This window comes from Dipodomys spectabilis, unplaced genomic scaffold, assembly GCF_019054845.1.
Source record: "Dipodomys spectabilis isolate Male_0828 unplaced genomic scaffold, ASM1905484v1 ptg000174l, whole genome shotgun sequence".
Taxonomy (NCBI): domain Eukaryota; kingdom Metazoa; phylum Chordata; class Mammalia; order Rodentia; family Heteromyidae; genus Dipodomys; species Dipodomys spectabilis.
In genome coordinates, this window is record NW_024870851.1 from 4,355,487 (window position 1) to 4,366,721 (window position 11,235).

At 41.4% G+C, this 11,235-nt stretch overlaps 1 protein-coding gene across 2 annotated transcripts in view; it reads left to right on the forward strand.

The window, feature by feature from the left end:
• Positions 1 to 9,739, forward strand: part of Slc25a12 (solute carrier family 25 member 12) — a 95,369-nt gene extending 85,630 nt beyond the window's left edge. For both annotated transcript variants that reach the window (XM_042694124.1, XM_042694125.1), the window contains 5 exons: positions 1,013 to 1,153; positions 3,707 to 3,845; positions 6,985 to 7,143; positions 7,248 to 7,338; positions 9,028 to 9,739. In XM_042694124.1, the coding sequence (XP_042550058.1) occupies positions 1,013 to 1,153; positions 3,707 to 3,845; positions 6,985 to 7,143; positions 7,248 to 7,338; positions 9,028 to 9,232 (735 nt within the window). In that variant the 3' untranslated portion in view covers positions 9,233 to 9,739. The remainder of the gene's footprint in view (positions 1 to 1,012; positions 1,154 to 3,706; positions 3,846 to 6,984; positions 7,144 to 7,247; positions 7,339 to 9,027) is intronic.
• Positions 9,740 to 11,235: the final 1,496 nt, after the last annotated feature.

An 11,235-nucleotide genomic window follows, 5' to 3' on the forward strand; every position in this document is an offset into this window, starting at 1 on the left:
CAAAAAAAAAAAACGTTATATTTTTATTTTTTATATCCAAGGTGTGTGTGTCTCTCTCTCTTTCTCTCTCTCTCACTCACACATACACAAGCACACACACACACACACACACACACACACACACACACACACACACACACACACACACTCATACACATACTTTTATTTGTTATAGAAACTGCTACCAAAAGATAGCAATTGTATTATTATTCTCTCTACCAGTTATCAGAGTTCAGATGAGAATAAACTTATTATCCAGATTCAGATCTGTCACTCACCACTAGAATGTGGACTGTGGCTTTGCTCTGAAAGCGTTGTACTCAGGGTAACTAAATGTCCCACTTCCTAGCTCTGCCTTGAAGAGTTTTTCTGGTTTTGTCTTACAGTGATCCTGAAATTTGTCTTTATAAATTCCTTCCTTTTGTGTGTGTTAGGTGTGTGCTGGTCTTAGCATTTTGCTAAGCTTATACATTTTAGAGTGTGAGCCAAAGGAGACTCATCTTTCTCTGACCGAAGGCTCCAGTTATGTTTATTGGGCAAGTGACTAGGCTAAAGAGTGCTTTGCTAAGAAGAGCAAGGAAACAACTCTAGATCGGAATTTCAGCTCCAGCCTGTAAAAGATGACAGCCTGCTAGCATGGTTTACCCTCTCTCACCAAGGGCCCCACAGCTACATCTGGATTCACTTTTGTTTTCCAATTGGGGTTGCTCTACTTTGAATATGCTTGGGAGTCATCATTGAAAGTCTGTTCTGAGAAACAGTCTTGATATTTCAAATTGAAATAAACCCAATCATAGACTGACCCAAGGCAGACTTTAGGAACATCTCTGTTAACCTCCCAACATCAGGCATAGGATGGAACTCTTCTTCCTCCATCTGAAAGGAAAATATAAAGATGGTCAGAATTGCAATTGGAGCTTGTTGTTTTTTTTTTTTTGTTTGTTTTTTCTCTGTGTTTTCATTGGCAGTCTGGCTCTGATGTGGAAATGGTGTCTCTCTCCCTTGTCTGTAGGCTGGAGGCTCTCAGGTCATCTTTACTAACCCATTGGAGATAGTGAAGATTCGCTTGCAGGTAGCAGGAGAGATCACCACTGGACCCAGAGTCAGCGCCCTGAATGTGCTTCGGGACTTGGGACTTTTTGGTCTATATAAGGTGCGTAGATTCCTGTGGGCTGTTTCAGTAGAGAGACTGTAATGTCCTCAGTATAAATGTTTTTTGAAAAAATACAGAAACTAAGCTTCTCCCCACCCCGTGCCCCCACCTCCAGTTTGAGAAGCAATCTTGCTCAGCAAGGTACTTATAGACAGTGGGATCCAGGAGCACATTGGCCTGTTTTCTCCAGCTTTTTGAGAAGCAGTCCCAGGGAGGCCTACTCCCAACTGCTGGCTTCAGTTTACAACCTTTCATTGGGAGGATAGGGAGGAGAGGGCTTGGGAAAAGTTTGGATGAGTTTAAGACTTCAAAATAGTCTTATGTTTATTTTCATTCTAGTTATCTCTATTGATATCTTCCCTGGAGGAGCTTCTCTTTTTCTCTTTGTCATAACATTCAAACACAGTAAAACAGTAGAGGAGTTTGGTAGGATTCGGGTCTTTTAAGAAGTTAAGTGGTAGGATTTGTCAATACTGAATTCCATTAAAAAAAAAAAACCCACAGTGTACTGTACTTTAACAAGATGCCAGTCAACAGATTCTTTCCCTGCAGGTATACTTACTGCCATCATTACACATCAGATGTAATGGAGCAGAAGCTATTATTTTTCTTAAACAAGGAAGAGTATTTCTTTCCATCTCTTTGCCTGGTGTAAGGGGGAATACTTAAATTTAGTCTTAATAGGCAACTGTGTTTCCACAGCATCTGATTTATTTATAGATCCACCACTGCAGAAACGTGTAAATTTGCTTCTGTAGCTGCAAATTAGAAATTAGAAATTCTCTAGATTAGAATTCCACAGCCACAGGGCTCTCTGGATATGGGCAATACAGGCAAACAATGGCGCCTCTCTTGAGAATGTTTTCCCCCCACTTTGCTCCTTCCTGCCCACAGCCAATTTCCTGCCCACCACCAATTTACATACCTTTTGGAATTACCTCTGAGAGATGAATTTATATTCTCTCTCTATTCTTTGATTCTTTGGAGTTTTGGACTGTGGGTTTTTTTTTTTCCCTCTCTCTCTCTCTTCAAAACAGAGCTGTTAAGAAAACAAATATTGGGGCTGGGAAGGTGGCTCAGTGGTAGAGTGCTTGCCCTGCATACATGAGGCCCTGGGTTCCGTTCCTCAGCACCACATAAGCAGAAAAGGCTGGAAGTGGCGCTGTGGCTCAAGTGGTAGAGTGCTAGCCTTGAGCTGAGGGACAGCGCCCAGGCCCAGAGTTTAGGTCCCATGACTGACAAAAAAAAAAGAAAAGAAAAAAAGGAAAAGAAAAAGAAAACAGGTGTTAGGGTCCCATACTTGCCTGTTTAGGTGCAACCCTGGGCAGTGAACTGGCATGAACCACTGACAAAGCTGAGGAACTTGTTCATTGCAATTTCAGATACTGGGACAAACTGTCTCTACGTTGTCTACTACTTCTGTGGAAACCTTCTGCAGCCCTCTGTTATTTAGGACATGGGGGAATGAAAAGGAAAGATCTGTAATTTCTTTTCTTGCAATTTCCAGAATAGATACCCTCCTTCAACTACTGCCTCTAGATTTTTACCTGACACATCCAAAGCTCTCAATGAATATAGATTGAATATATTAGTTTGTTAGTTTTTGAGCTGCCTTTACTTGTTTCTTAGGAATCAAGATATTATTGTTAGTGTCAAAGTACCCACTCCCCTCAACTTACTTCCCAAAAAAAGCCAAATAAAACAAATAACATTCAAGTTTGAGAACTGATTTTTTTTTATTAGCCTTAAGAAATTGAACCTTGTGCTGGGAAGGTGGCTCAGTGGTAGAGTGCTTGCCTTGCATGCATGAGGCCCTGGGTTCAATTCCTCAGCCCCATGTAAACAGAAAAAGCTGGAAGTGGTGCTGTGGCTCAAGTGGTAGAGCACTAACCTTGAGCTAAATAGCTGAGGGACAGTGCCCAGGCCCAGAGTTCAGGCCCCACAACTAACCAAAAGAAAAAAAAAAAAAGAAACTGAAGCTAGTGCAATGAATTTAAAGTTTGTTTAGCAACATTACCAAGTTACAGAAATCTATAGAGCACAGTGCTTATAATTAATATTATATATTTAAACATTTGAAGCTGAGAATAGTAGTATATGCTTGTAATTTCAGCATTGGGAAGCTGAGGCACAAGTTTGCATTTTATAGCCAAAGCTACATAGAGAGACTGTCTTCAAAAAAAAAAAAACAAAAAAACAGCAGCAACAAAAAGAGAGTAGATCTCATGTTATGCTTTCAAAACAGAAGATAAATTGAGTAATTTTAAAATCCTGAACCTGACTGGAGATGCCAGAAAATTATTGGTTGTGAGAATACTGTTGTTGCCAGTTATTAAGTCTGGGACTCCAAGCTCTACTTCCTTTTGCAAGCTTTGGCCACATATGTTGCTTGTGTCCCACCGGTCCACCTCCCCGCCCCCTTTTCCCTTCCACATCAGTTCTAATACTGTTTGAAGGACATCTCAGGCTTGTCACTGGCAGCCCCCTGGATCCCAATGGTCATTCACACCTTGTTTACACACTGTTTTGCACTATTTCCTCACCATGTGACAGGGTGCCAAAGCGTGTTTCCTCCGAGACATTCCCTTCTCTGCAATCTATTTTCCTGTTTATGCTCATTGCAAACTACTTCTGGCTGATGAAAATGGACGTGTGGGAGGTGTAAATCTCCTTGCAGCCGGAGCCATGGCAGGTAACTAGAGAATATTTTTTAGCCCAAAGAATCTTCCTATTCTGAGCTGGTGGTTCATGCCTATAATCCTAGCTACTCAGGAGGCTGATATCTGAGGATCACGATTCAAAGCCAGCCTGGGCAGGAAAGTCCGTGAGATTCTTATCTCCAATAAACCACTAGAAAACCTGAAGTGGCGCTGTAGCTCAAGTGGTAGAGCGCTCACTTTGAGCTGAAGAGCTGAGGGACAGCGCCCAAGCCCAGAGTTCAAGCCCCATGACCGACCAAAAAAATAAAATAAAAATCTTCCTATTCTAAGAAGTTGAGAATCTGTTGGACTGGGGATGTAGCTTGATTTAATTCCCAGCATGCCTTCCTCCCTCCACCTCCCCATTTCCCCCTCCATGCCTCACCCCCTGCAAAAAAGACAAGATCTGTATGTACTTTTCCCTTACTTCTGGAAGAGTTATTGTTTGTATCTGGCTTAGTTAACTATGATTGCTTTTTCTCCTTTGTGGGATGTGCAGTAATTCTGATGAGAGTTAATTACATTTGCATAATGTGGATAAACAACTTAATGCAGCTTAGCAACTTGGAGCCAAATTAGATCTGCCCATCTAAATTGGGCTTTCATCATTAGCATGCTTCTTAGCCTCCTGTGCCCCCGAAACCTTGGGTGCAGCCCAGCAAAGCATTAAGGTAGAAGTTCTCATCAAATCAGTTGCTTTGCTTCACCTGACACTGATGCACAAGTCCAGCATGCCCTTACTTTCTCTGTATATTGGAATCTACGTGATTTCTCTCAAAATAGAGCTTCATAAAATGGTCTCTCCCTTTCTCACCATAGCCCTCACCAGACCAGAGAGGAGCACCTCAGCAAACCAATTTTGTGATCCTCTTTTTTGTGACCTTTAACATTTTGTCTTTTGCTAATGATTGCTTGTGTAAGTTTTTATCCTCTGTACTATGCTGAGAGCTACTTGAGGGCTGGAATTTCATTCTCACTCTTCCCTTCCCTGTGTGGCCAGTGTAATCATAGACTTCAACAAATGTTCATGAATTGAATGAAAATTTTTATCTAGTCTACCAAATTAGGTACAGAAGAGATTCCATCTGAAAATGGCATCTCACAAATGCTGGAAGGTACTAAGACACTTAGTACTGATCTCCTAGGTCTACACTTACCCTTCATTTGTGAAGTTGCTGACTTTGAATAGAAGGAGGAATGAAATAGTGTGTGTTTGCTTTCCATATAGCTTGTAATATGCTGTTAAAGAGCCTAGTATGGCTCTGATCAGCTGAATTCATGATCCCTATTTAAGTCTCATGTGCTGGCTTTATTCTCTTCTAGTAGCCTGGCGAAGCAGCAGGATAGCCTGAGCATAGCTAAAAGTGTGGTATGCTTAGTGTGTTACAAGCCCTTGGTTTCTGAGGATGTTGAGATGGATGTGTGTTGTTATTCTTATGTCTGGTGATAGGGGATAGATGACTTGTGATGACTGAAAACTCCTCAGTGGAATCCTGGCTTACTCAGGAGGTTTCAAACCCAGCTCTCCTATCTAATTAGCCACCGAAAAAGCTACAAGGGGAGCTATTGCTCAAGTGGTGGAGTGCTAGCCTTGAACACAAAAGCTCAGGGACAATACCCAGGCTGTGAGTTCAAGCCCCAAGACTAGCAATGCCCCCCCCGCAACACACACACACACACACACACACACACACACAAAACAAAACTCCTTTAGGCTCAATAGTCACACTCAGGTAATGAGGTAGGGAAATCAAGTTTGAGGCTAGCCTGGGCTATAAGTTGATTTTAAGGCCAGCCTGAGCTGCATAGTAAGATTCTGTTTCAAAAACACAAGAAAAAGTAGCCAGGAGTGGTGTGCACATATGTGATGCCAGCCTTCTGGGGACTGCTCAGTCTGGGCTACATAGCAACACCCTTTTTCAAGAAAACAAAAATGTTCAGCCTATATTTGGGTTCCAGCAAATCCCTTGTCCTTTGACATTTGCAGTTTTGGCTAGCTGAACGTTAAAAGCCAGTATAGTTGCCTGCTCAGTGTGGGCACTGTTGCTATGGCGTGTCTTACCAGTCTCCACATTTAAGGTGAAGGCCAGAGTCTTCCCTGCAGGCTTTTTCCTTGTGTCTTCCACCCAGCAGCAAACAGCAGTCAGGGAAGTCTGTGTAATCAGAGGCAGGCATTTGCCAGTGGCTGACACGTTGCTGGCAGGCACTGGGAACATTCTGAATCTTACCTCCAAAGACAGGTAATTTACTGGTTTCATCTGAATAGGGTGCAACGCTGGTTGGAAGGGAGGTATTTGCATCATTTTCTAACAGAGCCCCCCACAAGGCCACCAGTTCCATCTGCCTAGTGATGATACGGTGATATTTAGGTCAAATTGAATTTCTTCCCCATGGGGAAGGTTATGTTGCTCCTTTGTGTCCCGTTTTGTTTTATAAGTAAAAAGTGTGGTTGTGAAATCCATCTCTGAGTCCTGCTGCTGATCAATCTCAACATGACACCAGGGAGCTCAGGCACAGGGGGTGGATGAAAGGCCTTTTGATGATCAACTCCCCTGGTGTTCCTTAACTGCTCGCTTGGCTTCCTTTGGCTCTAGTTGTAATGACTTCTGTCATATAAGCATGTCTGACCGGAGTTCCAGTCAGTTCTGTAGTTAGCACCTCCAACAGGTGATGAGTATTATTCACCTTGCACTGGACAGAACACTTGGCAAGAATCAGCATAAACACTACAGTTTGGGGCTAGTTATATTTGGCAGTACCATTATATATTGCACATGAAAATTCTTGTATTTAAAGAGAAACAAAAGTGAAGCTGAACAGAACAGAAACATTTGGGAATTGTCCTGTTATACTTCAGTAACTTTTTTTTCCCTTTCCCCTAGTTCTTTGGGAAGGTATTTTTTTTAAACTCTGAAAAATAAAATAATTTTGCCTTGTTGATCCTCAAGCAGCTAATAGACTCCTAAATGCCCCTTCTCCTCCTCTCCCCCCTCCATAGTACCTAGAAATCTACTTAAGGAGTTTGGTGTTGCCCTCAAGTGGTTAAAGTTGCATGTTGTGTTGTTGGATGTTAGCTGTACTTCTAGCTGCATAGAGTGCTGTGGATGAATTAAATGTACTTTCTCCTGGAAGGTGTGCCTGCTGCTTCTCTGGTGACCCCTGCTGATGTCATCAAGACGAGACTGCAAGTGGCTGCCCGAGCTGGCCAGACAACATACAGTGGTTTGATTGACTGTTTTAGAAAGATACTCCGGGAAGAAGGGCCCTCTGCATTTTGGAAGGGGACTGCAGGTAGGAGCCCCCTGGCTTGAATGCCCTGCCTGTGGGCACCCAATAGTTGTCTTTGCCACGGTTTTCCTATTTGAAGGTCTACCTAATCTCCACCTCTTTTTCAGCTCGAGTGTTCCGGTCTTCTCCCCAGTTCGGTGTTACTTTGGTCACCTATGAGCTTCTGCAGCGGTGGTTTTACATTGATTTTGGAGGCCTGTAAGTAAAGCTGCTCAACAGCCATATAAAGAAATGACTTCAACACAAGTTCTGTTTATAAAGGCATTTTTTGGAACTCTTAGAAAATTGGACAGAAATCTTTACGACCAATGCATTTAAAATACTGGGTTTAAAGCTTCACTGTTAAGACAGCATGACATAATGTACAGTGGTAAACAGCTATTTGAGGATGGTTTAGGGGGATAACAAGTTAAAATGCTATGTGAATAGTGGTCTTTTTTAATGTAAGCATTTACTGAACTTTATGAAATTAGGTTGTTATTATGTGGGTTTTGTTAGATGATCTTTCACCAGAAATAATCTGAATTTGTACTAGTAACATTTTTGCAAATTTCCACTCAGTGATCCAGGTCTTTTTGTACCTCTGATGTTTCACTATTCACCATCATTTCTTATTAGAGAGGTATAGATGTTAATAGAGTTAATTCCTTTATTGCTACCCTCCCCAAAACAGAGCAAAATGAAATCCCAGTAGGTTCAAACAGAGGTCATGCCCTTTCTGAATATAGTCATTGGTAGGGTGTAGACCAACAATTGGGCTGCTTGAAACAGCAATTGAAGCTCACTAGGAGTAGAGGAATTACTTGTTGAATTTGCTGGGTTGGGGAGTTGTACCCAAAGCAACAATTACCAGCTTTACAGAAGACCAAATGCCTTTTCTGAATCTTTATATCATGCGTTTGTGAACTCCTCACCTACTGAAAAGCTAACATGGGAAACAGTTGTTGAAACAATAAGTGGAAGGACCTGTAGAAAAAAAGCAAGACAGCTAGATTGTGGTCAGAGGCATCCTGGGAAAATTGGAAACACTTATCTGAAAAGCAAATTAAAGCAAAGGGATCTGGGAGGCTGGCTGAAGTGGCCGTGTTCTTGTCTAGTAAGTGCAAAGCCCTGAATTCAATTCCCAATACTACCACCTCCCCGACTCATCCCAAAACAAGAACAGTATTCTTACTATTCTGTTGTAAAAATACTAAAGCTCAGGATTTTCTGAGTTTTCATTTCTATAAAAGTAAGAATGAAAAGTATTTCTCGTTAATTTTAGTGATAACTTTTGTAGGCCTGGTATTTAGAAAATTAACTTTTTAATTATGTCAAAATAAAAATGTATACTTTTGCTAGGAACTGATGGCTCATGCCTGTGATCCTAGTTACTTAGGAAGCTAAGATCTGTGGTTTGAAGCCAACCTGGAAAGTCCCCGAGACTCTTATCTCCAGTTAACAACCAGAAAGCCAGAAGTAGCTTTGAGCAAAAAAGCTCAAGGATAGCACGTAGGCCCTGAGTTCAAGCCCCAGAATCAGCACACACACACACACACACACACACACACACACACAAATACTACTATAATTGATTTATGCTTTTGCAGAACATTTGGAAATATAAAAGAAAAACAAAATCCATGACTGCATTTTCCAAAGAATATTACTGGGTGTATTTTTTCTATGTATCTATGTATAAGTATTGAAATTAATTTTCATTTAAAGCAAGTATTTGAATAGGGTGCTATGAAGTAGTTGTCTACCACAACTAGTGCAGTGTAGCGAACTTGGAAACAGTTGAGACAAGCTTTCTTTATAGCACATGGGTCAGAGTGAAAATGTTCAGTTGTAAGCTGTCCTTGTCAGTCGTGAGCACACTAACCATTGTCTTTTTCCTGTCAACAGCAAACCCTCAGGCTCAGAACCAACGCCTAAGTCCCGCATCGCAGATCTTCCTCCAGCCAATCCTGATCACATTGGAGGATACAGACTTGCCACTGCCACATTTGCTGGCATTGAAAACAAGTTTGGCCTTTATCTTCCCAAATTTAAGTCACCTAGTGTTGCTGTGGTTCAGCCAAAGGCGGCAGCAGCAGCAGCAGCTCAATGATGAGACAATTATGATGAGAGTAGCAAAGTGGCTCCCTGAAGAAAGAGCCCTAGGCAAGCAGAGCAGCCCTGTAATGTGTCTGGTCAGCTGCATGGTGCTGACTGAGCCCGAGAGTCCAACTATTCTTTCTATATGACATATACATATGTTTGTTTATAAAATAATCATTTGCCCAGGGGGAAAAATCACAACGCAGTTTCAAGCTTTAGTCTTATGTGTTGAAATGTTTTCTAAGCCTGGCATGAAGTGTAGTGTTCTAGACTCTGCTTTGCACCGCTTGTACTTACAGTGACTGTACATATTGTACATCTTTGTACAGAGACATCTTGGCGCCTCCATCCCAACAAATCACATTTATAGAAATGTAATACAGTTCTAAGTGGCTTGAAATGTACAGAATGTTTCGAAAGTGTTTTATTAAGAATCATGAGAATAAATGTATTAAAATTAAATTCATTCTCTGATTGGTGACTTGTGGTAATAAAGCATCAATATTGGATGTATTTATTTCCTAAGTTAGTTTTCTGTTTTTGAATAAGAAGGTATTTGCTGGTAATAGGCATAAAATGACCTAATGCTGACACCATTAACGTGGTGATACTTGGTGAGGATGCATGCCCGTGGCTGCCGGAGCACCAGGCTAAGAATTTGCGTGTGCTGTTGCGTTTCATTTCCATTCAGTGTGTTTGTGACCTCCTGTTAAAAAGAATTTTGGAGACAACGCCTCTCCTGTCAGTGTGCCATGGAAACCTGGTGGTCTCCACCATTATTTGCTTAGTGTTGCTGTTCTCTGATACACCAAGCAAAGGCCAAACTTTTGAAAGAGTAAAGGATATTTTGGAAATTTACCTTCATAGGGTCTGATTCCATTAAGAAAATAAAAGCACACTAAAATGTATGCATTTAGTTGGATTTTTCTTCACAAATGCTGATTCACTACTGGTTCCAAATCACTTATGATCCGGTTTGCTCCCTCTCACCTTTATAGAAGATAGTTTGGTTTGGAAAGGGCTTAGATAGAGTGAGAAGAAAGAGAAGAAAAGCTCCTAAATAGTGATTTAGTAGGGTCTATCTAGCACTTAGGAGTCCAAATGAAAACAACTTATTCCAAAAGTCACTCATCAAGGGTATGATTACTAATTTCAATCTAAGCATGCATTTTGACAGCCACAGCTACACTTTTGCTGTAGGTGTTTTTCAGTGTGTAACATCAGAATTTGTTTAGTGAAGTGCTCTAAGAAGACATTGCTATTGCCAGTGAACTGGTTATAGAATGTTTGCAAATGTTTTCAAGGGGCACACTTACTTACTATCCTACTCAGCACTCCTCAGCTGATGGCTGACGGCCTGTGATTGCAACCAGACAGGCCCGTCAGGAGCAAACAAATTTCAAAAGTAAGCTATTTCCAAAACTAGATCAATCTTATTAGAATGAAACAAAATTATTTCTGCTACAGTATGTGTTAAACACATTCAACTAGATCAGGGATATGTAATTACATATATGTGTGGTTAGAGTACGATGCAAAAGTAATTTTTTTTTTGGGGGGTCCTGTCGTGGGGCCTGAACTCTGGGCCTGGGTGCTGTCCCTCAGCTCTTCAGCTCAAGGCTAGCGCTCTACCACTTGAGCCACAGTGCCACTTCCGGCTTTTTTTTCTTTTTGCTTATGTGGTGCTGAGGAATCGAACCCAGGGCCTCATGCGTGCAAGGCAAGCGCTCTACCACTGAGCCACCTTCCCAGCCCCCGAAAGTAATTTCTTTACCCCTCGTGCTCCTCCTCTCTCCCACCCTCGGCTTAATGAAATGATTTCAGTTAATAGAGTATAAATTTATGGTTGTTTTTCATACATCTCTATAAACCTGTATTTCTATTTTGCATTAAAAGCCAGGATTATGATATATATGTATGAATCTGTATGACTCTGTTTACTTGCTTTTATTTAGTTAGTATGTTTCTGGGCCCTCCATGTCAGTTCATAAAAATGTCTCTTATTTTTAAATA